Below are 27,995 nucleotides of genomic sequence, written 5' to 3'. Positions count from 1 at the left end.
ATGTCTGTTAAACCTTCATTACCTCTGCTAGTTTTGCTGTGTCTATGTTTAGTTTTTGTTTCCATGATCTGTCCATTGATGGGAGTGAAGTGTTGAAGTCTCCCACTATTATTATGTGATGTGCAATGTGTGCTTTGAGCTTTAGGGAGGTTTCTTTTTTAAATTTGGTTGCCCTTGTGTTTGGAGCATAGATGTTTAGGATTGAGAGTTCATCTTTGTAGATTTTTCCTTTGATAAGTTTGAAGTGTCCTTCCTTATTTTTTTTGATAACTTTTGGTTAAAAGCTGATTTTATTGGATATTAGAATGGCTACTCCAACTTGTTTCTTGGGACCATTTACTTGGAAAATTTTTTTCCAGCCTTTTACTCTGAGGTTCTGTTTGTCTTTGTCACTGAGGTGTGTTTCCTCTATGCAGCAAAATTCTGGGTCCTGATTAAATATACAGTCTGTTAGTCTGTGACTTTTTTTATTGGAGAATTGAGTCCATTGATGTTAAAAGGTATTAAGGAAAAGTGATTGTTGTTTCCTGTTATTTTTGTTGTTAGAGCTGAATTTATGTTTGTGTGGCTATCTTCTTTTGGGTTTGTTGATAGAAGATTGCTTTCTTGCTTTTTCTATGGTGTACTTTTCTTCCCTGTATTGGAATTTTCCATTCATTACGCATGTATGGCTGGTTGTGTGATATAGTAGCCTGGGCTGGCATTTGTGTTCTCTTAGGGTCTACATGACATCTGCCCAGGATGTCTTCCCAGGATCTTTTAGCTTTCACAGTCTCTGTTGAGAAGTCTGGTGTAATTCTGATAGGTCTGCTTTTATATGTTACTTAATTAACCCTTTTCCCTTTCTGCTTTTAATATTCTATCTTTTGTTTGTGCATTTGCTGTTTTGACTGTTATGTGATGAGAAAAGTTTCTTTTCTGGTCCAGTCTATTTGGAGTTATGTAGGCTTTTTGAATATTTATGGGCATCTCTTTAGGTTAGGGATTTTTTTTTTCTATAAATTTGTTGAAAATATTTACTGGCCCTTTAAGGTGGGAATATTTTATCTCTTCTATACCTATTATCCTCAGGTTTGATCTTCTTATTGTGTACAGGATTTTGGGTGTTTGGGTTAGGAGCTTTTTGCATTTTGCATTTTCTTTGACTGTTGTATCAATGTTTTCTATGATATCTTCTACACCTAAGATTCTCCCTTATTCTGTTGGTGATGCTTGCATCTATGACTCCTGATTTCTTTCCTAGATTTTCTGTCTCAGGGTTGTTTCTTTTTGTGATTTCTTTATTGTTTCTATTTCCATTTTTTGATCCTGGATGATTTTGTTCAAGTCCACCTCCTCTTTAACAGTTTCTACTTGTTTACCTGGGTTGTCCTGCATTTCCTTAAGGAAGTTATTTATGTCCTTCTTTAAGTTCTCTATCATAATCATGAGATGTGATATTAAATCCAAATCTTTGTTTTTCTGTGTGTTGGGGTGTCCAGGACTTGCTGTTGTAGGAGAACTGGATTCTTATGATGCCAAGTAGCCTTAGTTTCTGTAGTTATCTGTGGTGTTAGTTCATCTTGCTGTCTTTGACTGAAGCTTGCCTCTCCTGTGGGCCTGTAAGCCTGTGGTCTTAGGAGTGAGAGAACTCCTGGGATATCAGCTCTCTCAGGGCAGGATTTGGGAATGGAAAGCTGTGGGACAACCTTAGCTCTGGGCACAGATTGAAACCAGAAGGGTCCTGTCCCAGGCTTCTCTACTTTTCCTGTGCCCTGTGCACTCCTTGCCAGTCCCTCTTTGGACCGTTATTGGAGCGAAAGTGGAGTCTCAGCTGTGGGCTTAGGAGTGAGAGCACGTCTGGGAGACCAGCTTTCTCCATGCCCAATTTGTGTATGGAAGGCTGTGAGACAACTTTAGCTTTGGGCGCAGATGGAGACCGGAAATTGTTTTCAGATTTTTTTTCTCGTTTTGTGAATATATGTATATTTTTTGTTTTCTTTATTTCTTGGACTTCATACAGTCTGTGAGTTGTTTCTGGGGGATTGCAAGCCTCTGGGGTTAGCATCCCACTATCAGTGACCGCATATTATGTCTGTTCTTTTGTGACTGGGTTATCTCACTCAGGATGATCTTCTCTAGATGCAGCCATTTTCTTAAGAATTTGGTTAAGTCATTGTTTCTGGTGGCTGAGTAGTATTCCATTGTGTATATGTACCACAATTTTTGTATTCATTCGTCTTCTGAAGGACATCTGGGTTCCTTCCAGCTTCTGGCTATTATAAATAGAGCCGCTATGAACATTGTGGTGCATATATCTTTGTTGTGTATTAAAGTGTCTCTGGGGTATATGCCCAGAAGTGAAATAGCTGGGTCTTCAGGTAGTACTATATCCAATTTTCTGAGGTATCGCCAGACAGATTTCCAGAGTGGTTGTATTAGCTTGCAACACCACCAACAGTGGAGAAGTGTTCCTCTTTCTCCGCAGCCTCGCCAGCATCTGCTGTCATCTGAGTTTTGGATCTTGGCCAATCTGACTGGTGTGAGGTGGAATCTTAGGGTTGTTTTGATTTGCATTTCCCTGATGGCTAAGGATGTCGAGCACTTCCTCAGATGTTTTTCGGCCATTCGGTGTTCCTCAACTGAAAATGATTTGTTTAGCTCTGTACCCCATTTTTTAATAGGGTTATTTGATTCTCTGGTGTCTAGCTTTTTGAGTTCCTTGTACACCTTGGATATTAGGCCTCTATCTGATGTGGTGTTGGTAAAGATCTTTTCCCATTCTGTTGTTTGCCGTTTTGTTTTCTTGACGATGTCCTTAGCCTTACAGAAACTTTGCAATCTCATTAAGTCCCATTTGTTAATCTTTGACCTTAGAGCTTGAGCCATTGGTGTTTTGTTCAGGAAATTTTCTCCTGTGCCTGTGTGTTCTAAGGTTTTCCCTACTTTCTCATCTAATAGTTCCAGTGTATCTGGTTTAATGTGGAGATCTTTAATCCACTTACACTTGAGCTTTGTACAAGGAGATAAGAACGGGTCTATTTTCATTCTTTTGCATGTTGATTGCCAGTTGGACCAGCACCATTTGTTGAATAGGCTGTCCTTTTTCCATTGAACGTTTACTGCTCCTTTGTCAAAAATCAGGTGACCATATACATGAGGGCTCATTTCTGGATCTTCTATTCTATTCCATTGATCCACTTGCCTATTTCTGTACCAGTACCATGCAGTTTTCAGCACAATTGCCTTGTAATATAGCTTGAGGTCAGGGATAGTGATTCCCGCAGATGTTCTTTTGTTGTTGAGGATGGATTTCGCTATTCTAGGTCTTTTGTTATTCCATATGAAATTGCACATTGATCTTTCCAATTCCATGAAGAACTGGGTTGGAATTTTGATGGGGATTGCATTGAATCTGTAGATTGCTTTTGGTAGGATGGCCATTTTTAAGATGTTGATCTTTCCAATCGATGAGCATGGGAGATCTTTCCATTTTATGAGATCCTCCTCAATTTCTTTCTTTAGAGGTTTGAAGTTCTTGTCATACAGGTCCTTCACTTCCTTAGTTAGAGTCACAGCAAGGTATTTCATAGTTTTTGTAACGATTGTGAAGGGTACCTTTTTCCTAATTTCTTTCTCCACATGTTTGTCCTTTGAGTATAGGAAGGCTACTGATTTGTTTGAGTTATTTTTGTATTCGGCCACTTTGCTGAACTTGTTTATCAGCTGTAGGAGTTCTCTGGTGGAATTTTTGGGGTCACTCAAGTACACTATCATGTCATCGGCAAAGAGTGATGTTTTTATCTCTTCCTTTCCGATTTGTATCCCCTTGATCTCCTTTTGCTGTCTAATTGCTCCAGTCAGGACTTCCAGTACTATGTTGAATAGGTAGGGAGAGAGTGGGCAGCCTTGTCGAGTCCCTGATTTTAGTGGGATTGCTTCAAGTTTCTCGCCATTAAGTTTGATGTTGGCTGTTGGTTTGCTGTATATTGCTTTTATTATGTTTAAATATGGGCCTTGGATTCCTGTTCTTTCCAAGACTTTTAACATGAAGGGGTGTTGGATTTTGTCGAATTCTTTCTCAGTGTCTAGTGAGATGACCATGTGATTTTGGTCTTTAAGTTTGTTTATATGGTGGATTACATTGATGGATTTCCTTATGTTAAACCATCCCTGCATCCCAGGGATGAAGCCTACTTGGTCATGATGAATGATGGTTTTGATGTGTTCTTGGATTCGGTTTGCAAGGATTTTGTTGAGTATTTTTGCATCAATGTTCATAAGTGAGATTGGTCTGAAGTTCTCTTTCCTTGTAGGGTCTTTGTGTGGCTTAGGTACGAGGGTTATTGTAGCCTCAAAAAATGAGTTGGGTAATATTCCATCTGATTCTATCTTTTGGAATAGTTTGGCGAATATTGGTGTTATATCCCTAATAAATGTCTGATAAAATTCTGCACTGACCCCGTCTGGACCTGGGCTTTTTTTGGTTGGGAGGCTTTTGATGACTTCTTCTATTTCTTTAGGTGTTATAGGGTTATTTAGATGGTTTACTTGGTCCTGGTTAAACTTTGGGACCTTGTATCTGTCTAGGAATTCCTCCATTTCCTCCAGATTTTCCAATTTTGTGGAGTATAAGTTTTTGTAGTAGGATCTGATGATTTCTTGAATTTCCTTAGTTTCAGTTGTTATGTCACCACTTTCCTTTCTGATTTTGTTAATTTGGATACTCTCTCTTTGCCCTTTAGTTAGTCTGGCTAGGGGTTTATCAATCTTGTTGATTTTCTCAAAGAACCAACTCTTTGTTTTGTTGATTTTTTCAATGGTTTTTTTTTTTTTTTTGTTTCTATTTGGTCTATTTTTTCCCTAATTTTGATTATTTCTTGCCGTCTACTCTTTTTGGGTATATCTGCTTCCTTTTGTTCTAGGGCTTTTAGCTGTGCTGTCAGGTTTCTGATGTGAGCTCTCTCCAGTTTCTTCTTGGAAGCACTTAGGGCTATGAGTTTTCCTCTCAATACTGCTTTCCTTGCATCCCATAGGTTTGGGTATGTTGTGTTATCATTTTCGTTGAATTCTAGAAAGTCCTTAATTTCTTTCTTTATTTCTTCTTTGACCCTTCTTTCCTTTAACAGAGCGTTGTTTAGTTTCCATGTGTATGTGGGCATTTTGTTGTCTTTGTTGTTGTTAAAGACCAGCCATAGACCATGGTGATCTGAGAGGATGAATGGGAGTATTTCAATCTTCTTATATCGATGAAGGCTCGTTCTGTGTCCAATTATGTGGTCAATTTTCAAGAAGGTGCCATGGGGTGGTGAGAAGAAGGTGTATTCTTTTACTTTAGGATAGTATGTTCTGTATATATCTATTAATTCTAGTTGGTTCAAAGTCTCTGCTAGTTTTGCAGTGTCCTTGTTCAGTTTCTGTTTTCCTGATCTGTCCATTGGTGAGAGTGGGGTGTTAAAGTCTCCCACTATTATTGTGTGGGGTGAAATGTATTTTTTGAGCTTTAGTAGAGTTTCTTTTATGAATGTGGGTGATTTTTTATTTGGAGCATATATGTTAAGGATTGAGAGTTCCTCCTGACAGATTTCCCTGGTAATGAGTAAAAAGTGTCCTTCTTTATCTTTTTTGATAACTTTTGGTTGGAAATTTACTTTATTCGATATTAGAATAGCCACTCCAGCTTGCTTCTTGGAGCTGTTTGCTTGGAAGTTTTTTTCCCACCCTTTTACTCTGAGATAGTGTCTGTCTCTGTCTCTGAGATGAGTTTCTTGCATGCAGCAAAAGGCTGGATTTTGTTTATGTATCCAGTCTGATAGTCTATGTCTCTTTATTGGGGAGTTGAGACCATTTATGTTAATAGATATCAAGGAATAATTGTTTCTGTTTCCTGCCATTTTTGCTTTTTTGGGTTGAGTTGTGTCTGTGTTTTTTTCTTCTTTTAGTTTTCTTATTTAGGAGTTTTCTTGTTTTTACTAGGCTGTATCTTCCCTCCTTGTATTGGGTTTTCCACCTATAATTCGTTGTAGTGCTGGGTTTGTGGTCAGATATTGTGTGAATTTTGATTTGTCTTGAAATATCTTTGTCTCCCCATCGATGGTGTTTGATAGTTTTGCTGGGTATAGCAGCTTGGGATGGCACTTGTGCTCTCTTAAGGAGTGCATGATGTCTGTCCAGGCTCTTCTAGCTTTCATAGTCTCTGTTGAGAAATCGGGTGTGAGTCTGATTGGTCTGCCTTTATATGTTACCTGACCTTTTTCCCTTACTGCTTTTAGTATTCTTTCTTTACTTTGGGCACTTGATGTTTTTACTATTATGTGTCGGGAGGTATTTCTTTTCTGGTCCAACCTATTTGGAGTTCTGAAGGCTTCTTTTAAGCTCGTGGTCATCTCATTCTTGAGGGTAGGGAAGTTTTCTTCTATGATTTTGTTGAAGATATTTACTGTGCCTCTTAGTTGATACTCTTCACCCTCTTCTATTCCTATTATTCTTAGGTTCGGTCTTCTCATTGTGTCTTGTATTTCCTGGACATTTTGGGTTAGGAGCTTTTTGTTTTTTGCATCTTCTCTGGCTGTTTTGTTTATGTTTGCAATGTTGTCTTCTGCCCCTGAGATTCTCTCCTCGATGTCTTGTAATCTGTTGGAAATGCTTGCTTCTGTGACTCCTGATTTCTTTTTTTGGTGTTCTGACTCTAGGGTTATCTCTTTTAGCGCTTTCTTTATTGTGTCAATTTCTGTTTTAATTTCCCTCTTCCATTCCTTTATTTCTTTGGTTCTGTTTTCGTCTCGTTCTTTGAGTTCTTTGAGTGTTTTTCTTGTTTCTTCTTTAAAAGCGTCTGAATCTTTTTGCTTTTCCTCCCTTTCTTGTTTAAGTATCTCTATCAGCGTCTTGAGGCATGATTTCAGGTCTGTGTCTTCTCTGGAGTGTTTGGAATTCCGATGTTTGCTACTATCGGAGAGCTGGGTTCTGGTGTTGCTAGATTGTCTTGGTTTCCTTGGGATATACTCTTTCTCTTTCCTCTTGCCATTTTGTTGTCAGTGATATGTTCTTGCCTTTCCCTTGTATCTGGTCTATGTTTCTGGTACACTTTCCGTGTGCACTCCGCAGAGATCTCTCTACTCCCCGGCAGCCCAGGTTTCGGGTGGCAGCTGGGCCAGGCTCCTCTCTGCGTACTGAAGTCGCCTCCGGGTGGGAACAGACGTTCCTAAGATCTGTTCCTGGTCACAGATGCTCAGTCTCTCTGAGCCACCTTTCCGGCTGGCAGGTGGGCCAGGCTCCACTCTGCGTCCTGAAGTCGTCTCCGGGTAGGAACAGAAGTTCCTAAGATCTGTTTTCGGTCCCAGTTGTTCAGCCTGTACGAGCTGCCTTTCCGGCTGGCTGTTGGGCCAGGCTCTGCTCTGTGTCCTGAAGTCGTCTCCGGGTGGGAATAGAAGTTCCTAAGATCTGTTCCCGGTCACTGGATCGGGGAGGACAGGGCAGGTCAGGGCAGGGGGTGCCCTTTCCGTGTGCACTCCGCAGAGATCCCTCTGCTCCCCTGCAGCCTAGGTCTCCCACTCACTAGTTGCTCAGCCTGTACGAGCCGCCTTTCCGGCTTGCAGTTGGGCCAGGCTCCGCTCTGCGTCCTGAAGTCGTCTCCGGGTGGTAACAGAAGTTCCTAAGATCTGTTCCAGGTCACAGTTGCTCAGCCTGTACGAGCTGCCTTTCCGGCTGGCAGTTTGGCCAGGCTCTGCTCTGTTTCCTGAAGTCGTCTCCGGGTGGGAACAGAAGTTCCTAAGATCTGTTCCCGGTCACTGGATCGGGGAGGACAGGGCAGGTCAGGGCAGGGGGTGCCCTTTCCGTGTGCACTCCGCAGATATCCCTCTGCTCCCCCGCAGCCTAGGTCTCCCACTCACCAGTTGCTCAGCCTGTACGAGCCGCCTTTCCGGCTGGCTGTTGGGCCAGGCTCTGCTCTGTGTCCTGAAGTCGTCTCCGGTTGGGAACAGAAGTTCCTAAGATCTGTTCCCGGTCACTGGATCGGGGAGGACAGGGCAGGTCAGGGCAGGGGGTGCCCTTTCCGTGTGCACTCCGCAGATATCCCTCTGCTCCCCCGCAGCCTAGGTCTCCCACTCACCAGTTGCTCAGCCTGTACGAGCCGCCTTTCCGGCTGGCTGTTGGGCCAGGCTCTGCTCTGTGTCCTGAAGTCGTCTCCGGTTGGGAACAGAAGTTCCTAAGATCTGTTCCCGGTCACTGGATCGGGGAGGACAGGGCAGGTCAGGGCAGGGGGTGCCCTTTCCGTGTGCACTCCGCAGAGATCCCTCTGCTTCCCCGCAGCCTAGGTCTCCCACTCACCAGTTGCTCAGCCTGTACGAGCCGCCTTTCTGGCTGGCAGTTGGGCCAGGCTCCGCTCTGCGTCCTGAAGTCGTCTCTGGGTGGGAACAGATGTTCCTAAGATCTGTTCCAGGTCACAGTTGCTCAGCCTGTATGAGCCGCCTTTCCGGCTGGCGGTTGGGCCAGGCGCCGCTCTCTGTTTTCTGATTTTTATAGCAAGTTACTATGGGTGTCTGTATATTTTCTTGTTGAATATATTGTCTCTCTCTATCTTATTTTCAGTCAACTGAAAAAAGAGTGCCAAAAGATTTCAGCAAGCAGAATGTGTGTAGTGTCTTAAATCAATGCCTTTTTTTGAAACTGAAGTGGATACTGGAGATTTCTTAAACTGCACTTGATATTATATGACGAAAGTTGGAAAACAACTTTTATAGACACAGTTTATTCCACACCAACAAGAATCTCACTGGTTTATTTATTTTAACTTTTGAACATGATAGACGGATTGTGGAAGTTTGTGTTCAGAACTTCCTGTTCTGTTTAGATTACATTAGACAGGAGACATGTTAAAACTTGTCTACAGAACTAAGATGTTAGGTAGAATGATGTGAGTGTGAGATGGTGTCATACTCAGCTAAACTTATGGAAGTATTTCATGGCATAAAGTTGGTCCACTTTCCATGGATTAGTTGCTCTTTTCTCATTTGAAATGTGTATTTGTAGAAGTTAAAATTTAGTTTTTATTTTTATTGCTTACTTTTATACTTTTTAGCTATTTTCTTTCCTAAGTTATCAAGTTTTTATTATTTTTGAGAATTTCATACATGAGCATTATATTTACACCACTTCTACTCCCTTCTTTCCTCTTGACCTTCTCTTGTGTTCTTTTTATTCCTTTCAGATCATATCTTTAATTGTTATTGTTATACATACATAAGTAATTTAAATAAAATCTGCTGAGGCTTTTTGGTATTGCTTACACATATGTGTATGTTTAGTGCTGGCCACTTAGGACGGGATAAACTATTAGAGCTCATTACCAGAAATGGCTGTTTCCCCTCTTAACAGCCACCAATGGCCTTCATCTAGGGGTGATTGATTCCTTGTGATGTTTTCCCCATCCACACTGGTGTGCCAGTTCATGTGTCATTGTTCCCATCTTATTTGGGCAGCCATATTATTGAGATTTTATCCTTTCAACTTCCATCTCTTAGCAAACATTAAGGCTTTCTGGTTTTGCAATCTTTCGACCCCCCCCCCCCCCCAGTGTTAGGTGTATGGTTGTATGGCTAGACATAACAATTGGGGTTGGGAAAACCACAGTCAGTTGTTTTTTTTTACATTTTGATCAGTTGTGGATTTTTTTTGTGATGGTGTTCATCAGCTACAGAAAGAAGCTTTCTAGAACAGGAGTAATTTGTCAGTAAATTACCAGTGAGTAAAAAAAAGGTTGTTTAGAATGTGGGAATTATGCAGTTTTAGAAAACCTGCAGTATTAACTTTGCTCTAGGATTTATGACCTAACTAGCCACGGGTAATTGGCTAGGTTTACAGTACTAGGCACGAATTTTCTCTTATTGAGTAAGCCTCAAGTACATTTAGATTGCTATTGGTTAACCTCAGTATAGTAGTGCTATGCTATTGCACCCTTGCGAATATCTTGCCATGCTGGACATTGTTGTGATCCATAGGCTTTAGAGCTTTGTGGGACTATTGATTGTTTTTCTCCCTTGTCAGCTTCACAAAGTCTTGTTGGTCTCTATGTGAGCTAGTCTTCAGAAATGAAGCTTCCATCATGATTCCTCCAAGTTCTGGGTTCAAAGTATGTAGTATCTTCAGCAACAGTATCCTACCTTCAGTTCTGGGAGGTAAGTGATGGCCACACAGTAGCAAATATTGCTTTGGGAGAGTTTTGAACTTTCCTAACAACTTGAAGGGAGATACTATTTTCTTTAACATTTACTTTTAATGTTTGCCTTTTAAAACAAAAATCTTGTAAACAAATGCTTAAATTAAGGGAACCCATTATCATGAACATCAGTAGTACTAAAACATTCTGTTAATATTTTCTTGAGACCAGCTTCTATAAACAAGACTGCAAGACTAATTGTGGTTATTATTTCATTTAATCTCTCAGCAACATATATATATATATATATATATATATATATATATATATATATATATAATGATTAATGATTATAATCATATTTATTTTATAGATGAGATTACTTAGCAGAACTCTCAGAAAATCTCTAAATCAATCTCTTTGAAGCAGTGAGCAGTGCTGGGATTGAGGCACTGTCACTGTAGTTTGTCTAGTTTGTGTCTCTGGACTTGGTATATGGGAGTGGTGTTATTGACTCTGTTATATCTAGATTTGTTTAGATCCTGTCTTTAGAACCCCTTTCACTAAAGGCCTGCAGAGAGACAAAGGGAAGCTGGGAGAGAGTGGAGGAGGACACAGTAGGGGCTGTGGCTTTTCTTGCACCATCCAGCTGTTGTCAGCCCGTGCTGGCTAAAAGCGGTTAGTTCTTCTTTATCAGCAGCCTGACTTCATTCTCCTGTCTTCTTGTGTCACATAGTCCTAAACCCTCCAAAAGCCAGGTGACAAGTTACTTTTATAGCAGTCCAAAAAGATTAACATCTTAGAGAAATGCTTTTCTTTTGCAGAGTAGTCTTTCGACAGATGGAGCCTTCCTAGGAGGGAAGGGTGTTTATAATAACAACACGTTCTGAGTGGGAGGTGTCTAGACAACATGTACTCAAGGCGGTGCCTTCATAACAGCATTAGCATTTCTGTAGTACTTTACATTTTATAAAACACAGTTCATATGCACAGTGAATGTAGACACTGTGTTCTTTTCTCCACTGACATCTGGTAGAAAGGTAATTGGTGTTGTATATTGCAAGCACACTTTTGTGTGTCATGTTACAACAGAAGCAGATGTTTTTGAGGCAAGAACTCTGATTTGGTTGGAGACTGACCATAAAAGCTAGGAAGATATGTTGTAGTCTCTTGTTCCTTGAAATTTTATTTTCTAAAATATTTTTATAAAATTGATCTTTTTATAAAATGAAAGATGCTGATGTAGGGGAAATTCTTATATGGCGAAAATATGAGTTGTAAATTTGTGATTAAAATGGATTTTTTTCTTTAGTTTGCAAGATTAGTTTAAATTCTTCTTCTCATTTACTTGCCATATAAATTCACACAGTTGCTTAGATATTTAACCATAATTTATTATTAAAAATAGGAAAAGATGTAATATTGACTCTCAAGTTTTAAGTGAAATGATAGAATATATGTGACTCATAATTATTAGCTATAGTAATTAATAACATTATCAGACTCTGTAATCAAATTTTAAACTACTAAATGGAACAAGTGCATTATAAATTAATCTATTTTATAAACACTTATTAAGCAGCTATTATGCACTAGGTATTCTCTTTTCAGTAGTCCAGTAGAAACAAAGCAGACCTTGTCCTGCAGGATGAAGGTTGCAGACTTTGTTTCTGTTTTGTGTTACTATTTGTTGGATGTTTAAAATGGCCTGCATTGATGTGCATGACATGCATGGTTTATTTAACTATCCTTGTGACTATCAACAGAGCAATAAAATCAAGAATTTATTTTTTAATAGTTTGATGGTTAAAAAAAAAGAACAGTTTATCACTGCACTAGACTCTTTAATCTCAGCAGAACACAAAATTCCTATGGATTTGTCTACTAATAAGTGACCAGCCATAATTTCAAAGAAAGATCATTGTGTTATTAATTAAATTATTTTTAAAAATCTAAGAATTCAATGATTATTGCTATACTTTAATATAACTACTTGCTTTTCTTTTTCAGTGTGATTTAGAGCTATAAATGTTAGTTTTTATTTGAATACTACTATCAGAAAGATCAGCTTGGAAAAATTAATTATTTGAGTTGCTTTTATTTAGATTTGTTAGTTAAAAGTTACTTGCAGTATTTTGATTGCAAACTTTTTAGCTGAGTCTTAACCACAGTGTAGTGACAATCAATCCAGTGCTAAATAGATAGTTCCTAGGATCTTACCGTTCTAATCTCTTGTTATATATGGGAAATTAGCATGTAGTTTTTTTTTACTCTTAATATTTTTTGAAAGATAGTGTTAGATTTATCTGCAGTTACAAAACTCCTTTAAAAGCTTCTTATGCTAATATAAAACTTTTTAGCATATTTTGCTTTATAACTGTTGGAGACCATGACAATCTTTGGAGAATTTGATCTTTCTAAACAAATGAGAAGTTCCTGATTTTCATTTTAAAGTCAGGTTGCTATGGAACTAGTATCTTTGCTTGCTGAAATGTAAGCTTTGTTACCATGACAAAATGTATTTACTCAGCTAATATCTAACAGTGTCAAATAGATACTGCTGGTCACTTGAATAATTTTGTTTGACCAATAGAAGTCCCAGATAAAAATGTCAAATTTTTATTTTTAACTGAAGATTAATTGGTAAGAAATTGATTTTTAACGTTTTTTCTTGGTTAATTAAAATAAAAACTTTGTTGCTTTAGTGTTGATTTTGTTTAATAGACATTTCTTAAATTTAATGTTGAGTTCTAAAATAAAAGCAGGTGAGGGCAAAGTAAATTCATATTAGTAAAACAAGATTTTTTTTCTGTGAGAAGTTGTTGTTTAAACTCATACAGGTGTTCTAGACCACTCTCCTCTGAGTATGTCGGCTGTCATCTTCATCAAGACAGCTGTAACTATTGATTTTATTGTCTGTTGAGGTTTCTTCATAAAAGGAGGGGTTCAAGTAGATTACTGAATTCTCTCTTGGGATTCTTTCTGCTCCCTTTAGCGCACCTCCTTGTCTTGCCCATTCGTATATCATTCTGCCCTAGTTGCACATGGTTTTGTGGTTGCTAAAGTTAATTGGGACTCCACCTATGAAGTTACAGAGAAGTAGGAATTTATGCTCTCTTAAAAACTTTGTGATTTTTGGGGTTGAGCCTGCTTCTGTAAGCAACCCTTATTAATGTTCTGTAAGTAGTGCAGTAAACTCAATTGGTTCCTCAGGCTGGACTTCAGCACATTCATACTTTGGTTTGTAAATGCCTTGTAAAGAGTATGTAGACATTTACGTTTCTGTAGGGAAAAGGCTCCCATAAGACGAAGTGTTAAGAAAACAGTTTTACATATGCTGTGCTGTTTTTCCTATATAGTCCATTTTGGAAGAAATGCCTTTTATTTCTTTAAGAAGCCAGCCATTTGACTTCTTCAAATTAGTGAGCTTCTACAAGTTTTTATTGTTCACAGACTGTATATTGGCAATACACTTGATCAACCTAGTTTCTTCTTATTTTCTTACTAAATTTGTAGGTTTCTAAAAACAGTTTTATAATTTAAAATTATATGCTCATTGTGTTACTGTATTTCTTTTAAATGGATAGACGAATCAATGAGAGTAAAGATATAGGGAGGAGAGTAAAAAACAAAGGTGTGTGTGTGTGTGTGTGTGTGTGTGTGTGTGTGTGTGTGTGTGTGTGAATAGGATGCAGGAAATGCTAAATAGGCTTTTATTGCTAGACAGATTTTCATTAGTTTGGAAAAATTATTAGGTAACTGTTTGATATAATTATAAATTTATATTTTTCTTTGTAGAAGGTTTGTCTGACCTTAGGAAGAAATAGTTCATTTGTTTGCTTGAGTGTATGACTATATAAAGGTTTTTCTTTTGTCTAAGGATAGGCACATAGTATAAAGATAAAGAAAATCAATTTCTCTGGTCTTAGTTTTATTTAGTTTCAAAGTGATGTTATTGTATAAAGTGAGTAGAACTGTAAAAGGAGAATTACATGTTGTTGAAAGTGAAGTGAAGTAAAAATTGTGTTTAATGATATTGTTAAATGTGAAAAATTAATGTGGGAATAGAGAATCAGACATATCTAGATTGAATTAGAATGAAATGGGAAAACAAGAAGGGAATTTAAAGTCATTTGTTCATTTAGCAAGTTCATCTGAATTTCATTGTCATCATTATAAACAACAATCCTGATTTTGTTTTCAGGATTACTAATGTTGAGTATGTAAAAGTCCCCCCCCCCCTCTCTCGCTGTGTGTGTGTGTATGCACGTGTGTACTAGCTCAGTGAACTTGCTATTGTTGCCAGACTTGGATTGAATTCTTTTCTTTGAGCTCAGTCTTTTTAAAATAAAAATCAGACACAAATTTGAGGACATAAAAATAAAACAGATTGATTAGCATATCTATTCACAATATTTTCTTTTTCAAATTCATGGCCTAAATAATATTTAGATATTACCTTCAGTTCTTTCTATCCTGTGTCTACAAATGGAAACCTAGCAGGCTTTCTGTTTCTGGACTGTAACTGGCATTGATAATTCCTGTGTTCAAGAGGGCACACTGTAAAAGATTATCATTTTGCAGTTGAATTCTTATAGGGAATTACTGATTTTTTTCCCCTACAGAGTATGCTGTTCTTCTTCTTCTTCTTCTTCTTCTTTTTTTTTTTTTTTTGTACTGTTTTTGGGCAGAGATTACAGATAAATCAAAAGATATACATATCAGCAGAATTCCTAAGAAAAAGGACTTATAGCAGATAATACATTTGTATTTGGTGAGTTTATTTCCCTTTCTGTAGGGATATGATTATTTTACCTGTAAGTCTGGTGGTTTGGTTTATCAGTCTTCAGGAACTCAGAACAGAAACATGTGCTAACTATGCTTTATTAGGCACTAAATATATCCAAGGCAGGTAATTCCTTTGTTTCACTTGGTTGTTTGAGCTGTTCATAGATATTTTAGTTGTGTGCATTGTTCAGAGTCGCTACAGTGGCTTCCTTAATCTGTAGGTAGCAGATATGAGTAGATGTTGTAACTCTGTATGGTTATAGAGAGCCTGTTTTAACAGTAGTGACTGTTAATGTAATACATGGAGCAACTCTTAGTTATAAAAGACACTAATCTAGATGGATGATTTAAATATTTTTAAAGGTCTTATTTCTTAAAAGCATAAATTAAAAAACACAAATCATTACTATTTATCATAGCAGAAGGAAATGAGAGGATATAAACCCAACTTCATATTCTGTCATTTTGCAGTGACAGAAAAAACTTAGTTATGATGGCCTTGTATGATTTAGGGGCCCAGCATAAAACAGAGTTTCATCGAAGATGGTTCAAATAATAGTGTTTTAATAAAAAATAATAAAAACAGTTAAGAATATGACTAAGAGAAAGCTATACAACCAGAGACTTGTAGCAGTAGAAAGCATCTTACCTATGGCTTACAGACCAGGGCTTTCCGTTCTCACTGAAGCTGATGAATCATCTGTGAAAACTTGTAGTCATGGAGGACCAAGTTGTTGCTGGAGGAAAGGCATACAGACCCATTGAAGCAGGCTAGAGGAATTAACCTAAGTTTTACCTCTGAATAAACTCTAATTTCCTGCCATTGACTCCTGCTGTGTAAGTTAAATGTAAGCCAGCTGCAAAGTTGCTTAGCTGACAGAGAATATAGGACTTAACTTCCCTATGGCTCAAAGAAGAACAGAGAATGAATGGGTCTAGGAGACTAAAGCAGAGTTTTCTGTACCACTCCATGTCTCCTCTTCTCATACAGAAAACCAGGCTAGTATGTCAACTTGCTGTGCTTTTTACATGCTTTCCCAAGCAATGGGCACATTGTTAGCACACACCAGTAAGGTGATATTTCCTAATGACCAACAATTCCTAAAGCACTAGAATTAAATCTAAAGTATGACCAGTTGTATGATTTTTGTAAAACCTTTCTCACTTGTGAAATGGAGAAGGCCCATAATTACAGGAATGTGGATAATTATAGTAAATATTAAAGGAGACAGTATATATTAAGTGCTTAACATTGCATTGCTCTATAGCACGTGGTCAGAGTCATCATGAACATCATCCTATTAGTTTATTAGTAGGAATAATAGAAAAAAAAATTAGTGTAATAGTAGTCTCTTCCCTATCTCTTAAGTTTCTCACAAACCCCTTCCTCCCCATTTTAGATTTCCTGAATGGGGTTCTTTTTTTGTTTTATAGGGGTCAGATTTTATTTATATATTAAGAGTCTACAGCTGTAGTTTAACATTTTGTCAACCATTTTATGTTTTTATATTCAGTGAACACCAAGTTAAATGATTGTCTTCACTGGGCACAGAATTAGAAAATCAGAAGTACTGAAATTTGCTCAGTTTCAATAGCATAGATGTGAAGGACATGAAGCTAAAGAAATAAGAACACAGCATGGCTTCACAGTCCACATGGGAATGCACCACAGCACACATTCTTTTAAATTTGACATGAGTATTGCAGTTCTGTTTTTGAGGATGCATATATGTTTTTCTTTGGGGCTGCATAGAGAAGAATGAAGTAAAACCTCATTGACGTAATTGAACTTGATAACATCTCCTGGTTGTACTGCTGATGATTCACTGTGGTTTTGGTGGTTTTGTAGAACTCTGTAAAGCATGTTAGACTTATAAACATATTCAAACAGAAACTTTTATCAGGATTCAACTTTTAACCACAAAGAAAAGACGAATTTAAATAAAAGCAGCATTGAGTACAACTTTATTAACCCAACTAAAAGTTTTTAAAAGAATATACATCTCATATGTAACCTAGAAAAAGCAGTCCTGTTCTTAAAATTAGCCTCAATGTGTAGTCATAGTTTGTGAAAAGACTCAATCATTTCAGATAATGCATGAGTACTGGCATTTGGGGGACATAAATATAAATACTTAAAAGTATTCTACATAGCCACTGTGGTGCTTTTATTGTGATTCACAAGTCAGCTTTACTCTTCGGCTTATGTTGGTCTAGTGTGTGAAGTTGAAGTTTAGATGCCTCAGCTTTGCTGACATGGAAAAGTATTCATGCAGAGCAGTGACTGTCTACTTGGAAGCATGATTTCAGAAGAGCTCCATATTATGTAGGACAAGTCAATACCTAGACCAATACTTGAAAACATTAAATTATATTTGCCATGCACTGTGCACTCTATATGTTTGATAGCCTCCCACCAGTTTTAGGAAAATTTATAAAAATAAATTTTCACTACTTTCATAAACTAAAAACACAGAGTTTTTGTTTTAACAACCTCTTTTTGTAGTAACAAAGGTATTTCATTATGAGAAGTAAATAAGTTACATGTTTTAGGTTAATTTATATTTAATCATTTTCTGCTTCATTTAAATGAAACAATGAAACCACAGTTAAACGAGGGGAGGCATATATTGCTTATTACTGTTGGCTCTATATACTCATGGACATTGAAATTATAAAAATCTTCACTAATGTCTACTTTCTGTTTGTGCTAGTTATTTGGTGAGATTCATCATATTTAACTTTTTAGAAATATAATTATTTCATATTTTGTTTAAAAAATTTAGTAGTTTTTCCATTTTCTAATGCATAATAAAAAGATAGTCTGTAGCCAAAATTGTGTTTACATTTATGCTGTTTATATAGAATCTTGCTCATCATGTTTTAAGTACCAGTTGTTTTCTGCAAGTGACTGGGCATGATGGCAACCTGTTATAATCCCAGCTCTTGAGAGGTGGAGAAAGGAAGATCTGCATGGCCCTGTCTCATGGTCACCTCATGAAAAGCAGCCTGCAGGCTTCTGTTAGTGTGGCATGCTTATTATTTCTTCTGGAAGCTGTTTGCTTTTCAGATAACTGGTGCTAAGAACATCCCCGACTCCAATGCACATTTTCAAGCCGATGTTAAAGTTTACAGAACAGTGACTAAAGAGGAACACGCCAACTTCTATAACATGGATATTTTGTAATAAATATAAAAGGCTGCTGATCTTCTCTGTGTGCTGTACACTCATTCCTCTGCTTGTGTGCTTTTTCTATTTTGTGGTGTCTTGAGCTGTCACATGATCCATATATTTTTGGAATTGATCTGTTTTTTCTCTTTTTCAGCATAACGTTGCTGCTCCTTTGTGTTATAAATCTATCAGCAATGGCTTGTCTTTTACATGCTTTGGTAGAAAGGAGTTAACAATTTGAGTGGTACCTTGATAGTTTTTTGTAAAAATTCAGAATAAAAGTCCTTTGTTTTATCCATGAAAACATTATTTTCTTGTTTTAGAAAAAATTGTTTATAGAAGTCTTAATGTTTATCCTTTAAAAGTTCCTGTTTTCATACCATTATTTGACAAAGTTTCAACGTCGAAAATATTCAGAAGCTTATGGGGAGTGGATTGCCAGTTAAAATACAGTTCAGTTGATTTGAAAGTAGCCATGGTGTATCTTGGTGGCATTCCTGCCTCTATAAGTGCTTTCATGAGTTTGAGTGGTGCTGTCACACTGCACATTTGTATCATTTGTGAGAGAGTCTCCATTTAGACTGGATGTTTATGTCACTATATTTATAATGCCATTGGTTTTTAGGAAACTTAGTTTGAGCCTTTTGTTAGTTGTACATGGGATACAGAATGCAACACAATTGAAAAAATACACATTTTAGAGATAGTAATAAGGTCTGAGTGATCAAATTATCAAATAAGCAGGCTTTGGACCATGGAACACTTTTTAAGATAAAGTTAGTAACTTTTAAATACTGAAATTTATATGGGACTCAGAATTAAATTTAGATTTCACAGTTAAGAAATATTGTGTTTTCTTTAATCTCTAACTATTCCAGATACTGTGGAATAGCACATAAGTCAATATCATAATTTGATAAATATTAACTGGTAATATCATTTCTGTTTTCTAGTTAAAACTTTCCTCTATCATTATAAATGTGTATGTGTTAATTACACATGCAGAATTTGATATTACAGGCACATTTAGCAATGCTTTGGTCAGACATTTCCCTCCTTGGCTTTGCCTCTGACTCAGTAGTAGAGTGCTTGCCCAGCATGCATGCCGTATGGTTCTACCCAGCACTGCAAAAAATGTTTTGCTCTTTTAGCTGCATCTAGTCTGGTTACTTCTTCTACCATCAAATACACATAATGCCGCAGACCCTGCCATGTAAGATGTCTGATAACTAGGTCCATTTCACTTTTGCCTTTATGTCATATCTTAGCTTATTCTCTAATAACTATCTCTATTTCTTTGTGTCTTTAATCTCTTTTGTTTGGCCAGAGCAGAATAAGTATGTTTAAAGTATGCATAAAATATAAAGACTAAAGCCGAGCATCTTTGATCTACTATTGCCTTGTTTTATTTTTAAGGCACAGTTTTGCTATGTAGTGGAAAATGCCAAGGATCTCACTCTTCAGGCCAAGCTCCACCTCTACCCGTCACCTTCTACTTTGCATGTTACCATTAGAATTAGTGTTTCCTGTTTGCATAAGTATGAATATCTTCTCTTCTCTAAAGGTATTCACCACCTTAAAGGTCTGTACAGTATCCCATATAGTAATATTTCCAGAGGTACACCTCAATATCATATATTTCATTTATGTGAGTAAATGTATACATTTCTAACTTGTCCTGCTCAATAATCTGCAATTCACATACATAGTTTTAGCTATATTTCATTAATTTTTACTGCATGTATGAATATATACTTAAAATTTTTTGATGACTTGTGTTAGACCTAGCCTTTTCCTATCCTAAATTGAACTGCTGTGTTGATTTTTTTTTTTTTTTTTTTTTTGTCTCCTGGTGTTACATTATAGTAAAAGATCAAACTTTGATATTTTCACTAAATTGCTATGGATTAAGCTTTTGTAAAGGACAATAAAAACATCTGACCAATGCCACATTTCTAAAGCTTAAAGTCTGATGAGATGGATTAGGCGATGAAGGCACTTATGTTTCATCCCTGAACCCACAGTGGAAAGAGAGAACTAGGCCTTGAAGGATGTCTTCCGATTTCCCCATTCCTAATGAGACGTGCGTGTGAGTGTGCACACCCACCCAACCTCACACACAGATGAAACACAATTCTGAACTTTTGGTTCTTAAAAAAACCTTTCAATTTGACACACAATTGTGAATGTAGTGATAATTCCACACATATATTCAGTGTATAATGAGTTCGCATGGGGAGACCCATGGCCCCAGGTGCAAAAGCAGCAGAGGATAGATGGCATTGTCTGACATCAAAGGGAGGAGAGACTTGTTTTCCCAGTGTAGGGGAATGCCTAGGTGCTGAGGTGGGAGAGGGCTGTTGGGAGAGGGAGAAAACGGGAGGGGGAGGGGGGATGCGATTAGGGGAAAGGAGAAAACATTTGAAATGTAAATACAGTGATATCCAATAAAAAAAAAAAAAAAGAAACCATTCCACCTAAGTAACTGTAATTTTACACCTTGTTTAACTCCTCTCTCTCCTTCCTCCAACCCACCTTTCTTTTTCTATATTTTGTTTTTACGAAATAACTTTTTCAGCTTGCACATATGAATGAGAACGTGGTATTTGTCTTCCTATGTTAGGCTTGCTTTGTTTGATGTGATGCCTTCTTACTCCATCCATATTCTTACAATATAAAAAAAATGTTCATAATCAGGCTGGTAGGAGGATAGTCACAGTCGTCATCGTCATCATCAAATTTGATCCTGGGTCGATCAGTGAGAGCAGTGAGTGCCCTTAACTTCTAAGCCATCTTTCCAGCCAAAAAATAAATAAATACTTGAAGGTTGATTGTAGTGCTTTTGTTCTGAAAACTGTTTAGTCTTCAGGTTGCTCAGTTATAGAGTATATAAGTTAATGAAGTAATCTGTAGAGAGATTATTTTATTCTCATCTCTCTATTCCCTTTCTGATATCTAAGTTGTTGTGGGCGTTCTCAATGGAGAGGCTGCAGCTTGCCTCTGCACGTCTTTGTCCATGGCTTGTAACCCAGTGCTCTTTTACAGATGATTCTCTGGGACTGGGACTTGAAGCAGTGGTGTAAACCTCATTACCAGGTGAGTATGAACGTATTGATGTCTGTCGAAATTACCCATTTTTTAGATAAAGCTGTTCTCACGGGATTTCTGTATGATAAATTGGTTTTCCACAAGCTAAACCTCCCATTTGGCTAGCACCCATGTGGAAGTAGAGAGCATTACTGTGGCCTCAGAGCCTCATTCCACTGTATCCCCAGTGAGAAGCCCTGTCTGTCTTCTAGTAACTGTTTCTCGTTTTCACACTTTATATATGTGTGTATCAATGGAAATGGAATAATGTATATATTAAGTTCATTTTTATCACTTAAGCATTATATATCATTCTCAGAAAGTGAAAATAGGAATATGAGGAGAAAGAGAAAAATAGCTTGGAAACACATGCTATTGAATTTTTTACAAACTGCTAAGTTTTTATTTTAGTATATCTTTTTTAATTACAGATGTCCACATGTATAGTATACTCTATAAATTGTATTTCACGTGGCATTTGAAGCATGTTTTTCACAGTGAGAGGGACCTTAAGTACTTAACCATGTACGTTACATAAGTGAATCATCCTCAGCTCTGTTCACTAATTGTCTCAACACCAACTTAAAAAAAGAATGCTCCTTTGAATGGATGATTTTTATTTTGTATTTAAATGTTTTTAGCTTATTTTATTATTTTGTGTGTTATGGCTCTATGTATGCCTGTGCATGATGAATCAAAGACAAAAGGATGTCTGGGTTTAAAGATGTTTACAGATGCTTGTGAGCCACCATGTGGGGGCTGGGAAATGAAGGCAGGTCCTCTGGAAGAGCAAGTGCTTTTAACTGCTGAGCCATCACTCTAACCCCTGAAATTTCGTTTTTTATCATGACAGATATTTATTGATTAATCTTCTTTAATAAAACGTTTAAGTGTTTATAACATACTGTGTAATAGTGTATGTTGGCCATATTTTCTTTCCCATAAACCTTCCCTCTTCCTTCCAGCAGTTCCCTTTATTCCCATGATAGTGATGCTTCCTTCCATTTTAATCTTAATTACTTAATTTGTTTATTAATTTTGCATCCCAATATCAGCCCCTTCCCAGTACCCTCTCACTCAGATCCTCCTCCCTTCCTCCCCTCCTCATCTCTACACACTACACCTCCCCTAACTCCCTCTACTGGCACATCAAGTCACTGCAGGACAAGGCACATCCTCTCCCCCTGAAGCCAGTTGGGGGAACAGGACCCACAAGCAGGCAGGCAACAGATTCAGAGACAGCCTCTGCTTCAGTTGCTAAGGGATCTGAATGACGACCAAGCTGCACAAGTGTTACATATGTGTAGGGGGCTAGGTCCAGCACATGCTTGCTTTTCCAAGGGACAAGAACCAATCCCTGACACTATTACTGTTACTCTGCTGTGCTTGCAGACAGGGGCCTGTCCTAACTGTCCTCAGAGAGGCTCCACCCAGCAGCTAATGAAAAGAAGTGCAGAGGCTCACAGCAAACATTAGATGGAGCATATGGAGTCTTACAGAAGAGTTGAAGGAAGGATTGAGGGAACTGAAGAGAACAGGGACTCCACGGGAAGACCAACAGAGTCATCTAACCTCGACCCTTGGTGCTCCCAGAAACTAAATTTTATTTTTAAACAGTATGTGCAGTAGCCACAATACCCCTAGGATGAAAATGCACTCTGGACCTTGGTAAGCAAAATTATGCTACCACAGTAGTCAGATAAAATCAAGGAGTAGGCCATACCAGACTCAAAATGGGATACCTCTTTGACTACTACTGTAATGGATTTTGTTATCATTCACATTCACAGAGATCCCCAGTTAAAATCTAAACTACTGGAAAAATCTAAAGATAAATAAGTTGTAAGTGCAGAACCGTGCACTTTTCTGACTAGCTTGTGTATGATATTAGGCATCAAATATAACTTTATCAAAGTGTAGCAATCATCTCTAAAAGTACACAGCTCACAAACGTACAACTTGATGTATTTTCTCATACTGAAGAATTAACATTCCCTGTCTCTCTTAGGCCATCTCTGATCAGATAATTTCAGAGATGCTTAATACTTACTTTTATGGAAATTTGTAACATGAGCTCATATCTGTATTTAGTTCTGATATGTAGGAGAATAGCATTTCAACCGGTTCTTTGTGGAAAGCAGTATTACTTTCAAATTACTTTTAATAAGAAAGACTAGTTGGTGCCAGACCAACTCTGGCCCAAAACTAGAAAAGCTGAATTAAATAGTATAGCACACATTCAAGGCAGCACAGCATAACCAATAATCAGAGCATGGAAGGGCAAAGACTCATGGTTAAGACAGAAGATAGAGTGAACGTAGAGGAAGCAGAAGTGCTTTCTCCTCCAGTCCTTTTGGACTAGACTGCAGAAGTGAGGTGACAATACAGCATCTTCCTCTGGACAGTCACAATAAAGTGTACACATTGTGCTCCACCTACAGAAGATAACCTGTGGCTGCCTGAAATCAGATTTTTTTTTTAGTGTTAAACTTCCTGTGTAACAGTACTTATCCCCCTCTTCTTTTTTTTTTTTTTTTTCTTTTAGAATTCTGGAGGTGGAAATGGAGTTGATCTTTCAGTGCTAAATGAAGCTCGGAATATGGTGTCAGACCTTCTGATTGACCCAAGCCTTCCCCCACAAGTCATTTCTTCTCTGCGGAGCATCAGCAGCTTGATGGGTGCTTTTTCAGGTTCCTGTAGGCCAAAGATTAATTCTTTCACACCATTTCCTGGATTTTACCCCTGCTCTGAAGTAGAAGATCCAGTAGAGAAAGGAGATCGAAAACTTCACAAGGTTAAAATACAGTAATCATCCAGTCTTATTTATTTCATTTAATGACTCATTTTCATTAAAACATTCCTCTAAACGTCATATAGCATACAATTTCTTTTCCAAGGATCCTGCTGCTGAAGTTTTAGGGACAGTTTTGAATGAAAGCAATTCTGTACTCAGTTTTCAGTAATTTCTTCCCAGGGCGAAGAATTGAACCCAGGGCCTTACATGTATGCTGGGCAAATGTAGCTTCTAGCAGTTCTTAACTATCACTGTTATATTTAGCAGTTACAAGTTATATGCTGAGAACTACTTAATACCATTGTAGTAAGAAGTAGAAAGCAGCAAAGAACTTAATTCTAGGCTTACATAAAAGATGATATCATTAATCTCGGTCAAGGAATTACAGTGGCTGAACCAAGAACAAGTGGCCATTGTAATAACATGCTTTATTACTTCATGATATTTACAGATTTAAGCTCATGACTTTCTTTACTTCTTGGCATTTTTATAGCTCAGTGAGCACTGGCTTATTCATAATTAGATATGGAATTGATTTTGTCTTGGTACTTAAAATGATAAAATTTTACTTTATAAATCAATACACATAGGACATATTAACTTGGTACATATCACATGTGTTTATTGTGCCATTATCTGTTGTTGGACTGTGACACCTCCAACATCTAAAATCATAAAGCTCTAGAGCTAAAATATTTTAGGGATTCATGTAGTTCAGTTGCTAAGAACTGACTAAGAAAAGGAAAAATTCAACTAAGTTGCTTTTTAAAGATTGTACTAGTTTATACAGAACCTAGAAAAGGAAAATATGGAATATTTGAGTTAATTTGATTTTGTCAGATCTCAATATTAGGGTTTATATTAAGCAAATTGAAAAATTAAGCAAATACAGTTATCGACTTTGAAATTATTGATCATCTAGGTCATAGATAATTAATTGATGCTTCTACTTTTAAAAATTTTAGCAAGTAGTGCCCATATTCACTAGAGAATCATTTCACAATGGTACTGATTCATGTGACTTTTTAGTACGCCACATAATTACCAGCACCCAAAAGGGATGATAGTAATTAACAGAATAATTCTTTAGCTATTCTTGAGTTTTCACCCAAAATGCTTTTCTTTTTCATTTCCCACTGACATTTATGAGTCTAAGGTAGTGATTTTTAAAGAGAGTAATTCTTCAAAGGTGTAATCATTAGCAGGGTGTAGTGGCGTCATCCTGTTACCGCAGCACTGGGGAGGTAGGGACAGAGGACTGAGCTGCATACTGAGACTTTGCCCCAAAACTTTAAAAAAGAAAACAAAATATTTTAATCAGAATAGCCCCATTGAAAACATTGTTATGCTGTTGTATTTAGTGTATAGAAAAGTTTTCTTGTAGATTTAAACACCATATTAGTTAAGCAGAATGTCTAAATAGCTCACTTCCTAAGCTTTGTAGTTAATTATAGTAATTTAGTGTGCTGGAATCTGCTGATATAATTGATTTAAAAACTAGGAAGTTAATGATCTTGCCTTTTCTTCTTGTTCTTTAAACTCCTTATTAGAATTTTATATCCAATTTGTCTCTGAGTTTGAAAAAGCATATAAACACAAAGATTTATTTTAAATCAGAAAAGAGTCTCAATTTCTGAAAAAATAATTAGTAAAAAGAAAGGGATTAGGGACAAATGCTTCTTTTTTTCCCATTAATTTATTTATTCACTTTATATCCCACTGAAGCTCTCCCCCTCCCAGACCCACCTTCACTAGTCCTTCTCCCCAATACTCTTCCCCTTCTCCTCAGAAAAGGGGAAGTCCCCTATGGGTATCAGCCTGCCCTGGGCATCAAGTTTCAACAAGACTAAAGTCTTCTCTCACAGTGAGGCCCTACAAGACTGTCTAGCTAGGGGAAGGGGATCCTAAGGCAGGCAACAGGGGACAGATAATTCAGTAGAAACATTTTTTACATATATTACAAACTAAGAAAGATTATTTGAACCTAAGTCAAAGTAAGCAAGAGTTATATTTATTACATCTACCTTACCACAAAATTTTACATAATCAGCGTTCTTGTGAAAACACAAATACAGTATTTAGTTTTCAATATTGTTGGAGTGTCTCTAGTGGAGAATATGTATAAAGCAGACATTATATTAAATGTATATCATGGGCACATTTATTTTTATAATAGTTTAAGAAAAGCATTATTCCCTTTAACTAAATGTTAAATTGAGAATTTACTAAAAATTACAGTAAAATAACATTTAAGATGCTGTGCACTTAATTTAATCACTAATTTTAAAGGTAACTGAGAACCTGGAGCTTTTCCACAGTAGCTATCATGTACTTATTTACCTTTTGCTGAAAATATAAAACATGGTGACTACCCTGGCCCTACCCTAACTCATAATTGGATTTTTAGTGTCAGTCTTCCACACCATTTTTTTTTTTTGATTCCACAACAATTTTTTAAGCTTTGATTTTTTTTTCACTCTTCAAACTATGATTAAATGTAAAAATTAAGACGTGTAGTTTGTCACAAGAGTTCAGGAGCTTTTTGACTAAGAAAAAAAATAGTTAACAATATCAAATGTGGAAATTGAAAGTGGAAGTAGAAATTAGAAAGTTGGAAGATTTTCAGAATGAGGTTTTGTTTTACCTGTACTTATTATATTGATTTTTGATGTGCTAATATGTAACATACAATGTATGATTATACAGCTGTTTTGAAATTATTTGACAGGGATTGAGTAGCAAAACCAGTTTTTCAGCTCCACAGCTGAGGAGGAGCTCAGGAGCATCAGCGCTGCTGACTACCGAGCACTATTCTAGGTGGGATCGCAGCAGTGGCACGAGGCCGCACCACGAACTCAGCGCTTCCAGGTAAACTCTGCTCTCTCTCTCTCTCTCTCTCTCTCTCTCTCTCTCTCTCTCTCTCTCTCTCTCTCTCTCTCTCTCTCTCTCTCTCTCTCCCCCTCCCCCTCCCCCCTCCCTCCCTCTCTCCCTCTCTCCCTCTCTCCCTCTCTCTCTCTCTCTCTCTCTCCCCCTCCCCCTCCCCCTCCCTCCCTCTCTCCCTCTCTCCCTCTCTCCCTTTCTCTCTCTCTCCCTCTCTCTCCCTCCCTCTCCCTCCCTCTCCCTCCCTCCCTCCCCCTCCCTCCCTCTCTCTCCCTCCCTCCCCCTCCCTCCCTCTCTCCCTCCCTCCCTCCCTCCCTCCCCCTCCCTCTCTCCCTCTCTCCCTCTCTCCCTCTCTCCCTCTCTCCCTCTCTCCCTCTCTCTCTCTCTCTCTCTCTCTCTCTCTCTCTCTCTCTCTCTCTCTCTCTCTCTCTGACAAAGTTTGAAGTAGTCTTAAAAATCAAGAAAGAACTGTTACAGTATTCTTAGAACATCACAGGTATTAATTTTTAAACACAGTAAAGCCTGGGAAGCCCCCAAGTATAGAGGCTGTATTTTGACCTCTGGCTAGGGTTCTTGTTGCTGTCAGTGAAGAAATTAGAATGAGATACATTTTCGGGAGTTAACTCTAAGGCGGAGAGATGCTGCTCCAGGGTGAATGCAGGCTTCTGAAGAGAGCAGCACTAGGAGAGCTTGATAGGCAGGTTTAACTCAGGGAAGTATTGTTCACAGTATTATTCCAGAGAAAAGAAAAGCAGACAATTCCAGAAATGTTTGGAGTTTTCTTTGGAGTACGGTTACTGCCTTTTCTGTCTTTATCTGGGTTTTCAGATGCATGATGGAAACAGACAGTTTGGGGTTACTTCTTGTTTTTATTAAGCCTGTGCAGTCTACCTTATCAATAATAGTTATAATCAAGAAACTATTAAAAAAAAGGTAACAGGTTATCAAAGCTTAGGTCAGCTGGGTACAGAGGATGTTGGAGCCTTTAAAAGTCATATCCATGAGATGGCTTTGGTTCTCAGTAGTTCTCAGCCTTGCTAATGCTGTGACTCTTTAATACAGTTCCTCATGTTGTGGTGAGCCCCCCCCCCACTATAACATTATTTTTGTTCTTGTTTCATGTCTATAATTTTGCTATTGTT

General features: G+C 37.6%; 1 protein-coding gene across 2 annotated transcripts in view; it reads left to right on the top strand.

The window, feature by feature from the left end:
- The window catches only part of PDE3B (phosphodiesterase 3B), a 119,241-nt gene that overhangs the window by 44,198 nt on the left and 47,048 nt on the right, over positions 1-27,995 (top strand). For both annotated transcript variants that reach the window (XM_080912031.1, XM_080912030.1), the window contains exons 2-4: positions 21,138-21,188; positions 23,725-23,973; positions 26,702-26,841. In XM_080912031.1, coding sequence (XP_080768157.1) covers positions 21,138-21,188; positions 23,725-23,973; positions 26,702-26,841 — 440 coding nt within the window. The remainder of the gene's footprint in view (positions 1-21,137; positions 21,189-23,724; positions 23,974-26,701; positions 26,842-27,995) is intronic.

Source organism: Micromys minutus (genome assembly GCF_963924665.1).
Source record: "Micromys minutus genome assembly, chromosome: 2".
Taxonomy (NCBI): domain Eukaryota; kingdom Metazoa; phylum Chordata; class Mammalia; order Rodentia; family Muridae; genus Micromys; species Micromys minutus.
Note: the sequence above shows the minus strand (reverse complement) of the source record. Positions and strands in the feature narration are given on the sequence as shown.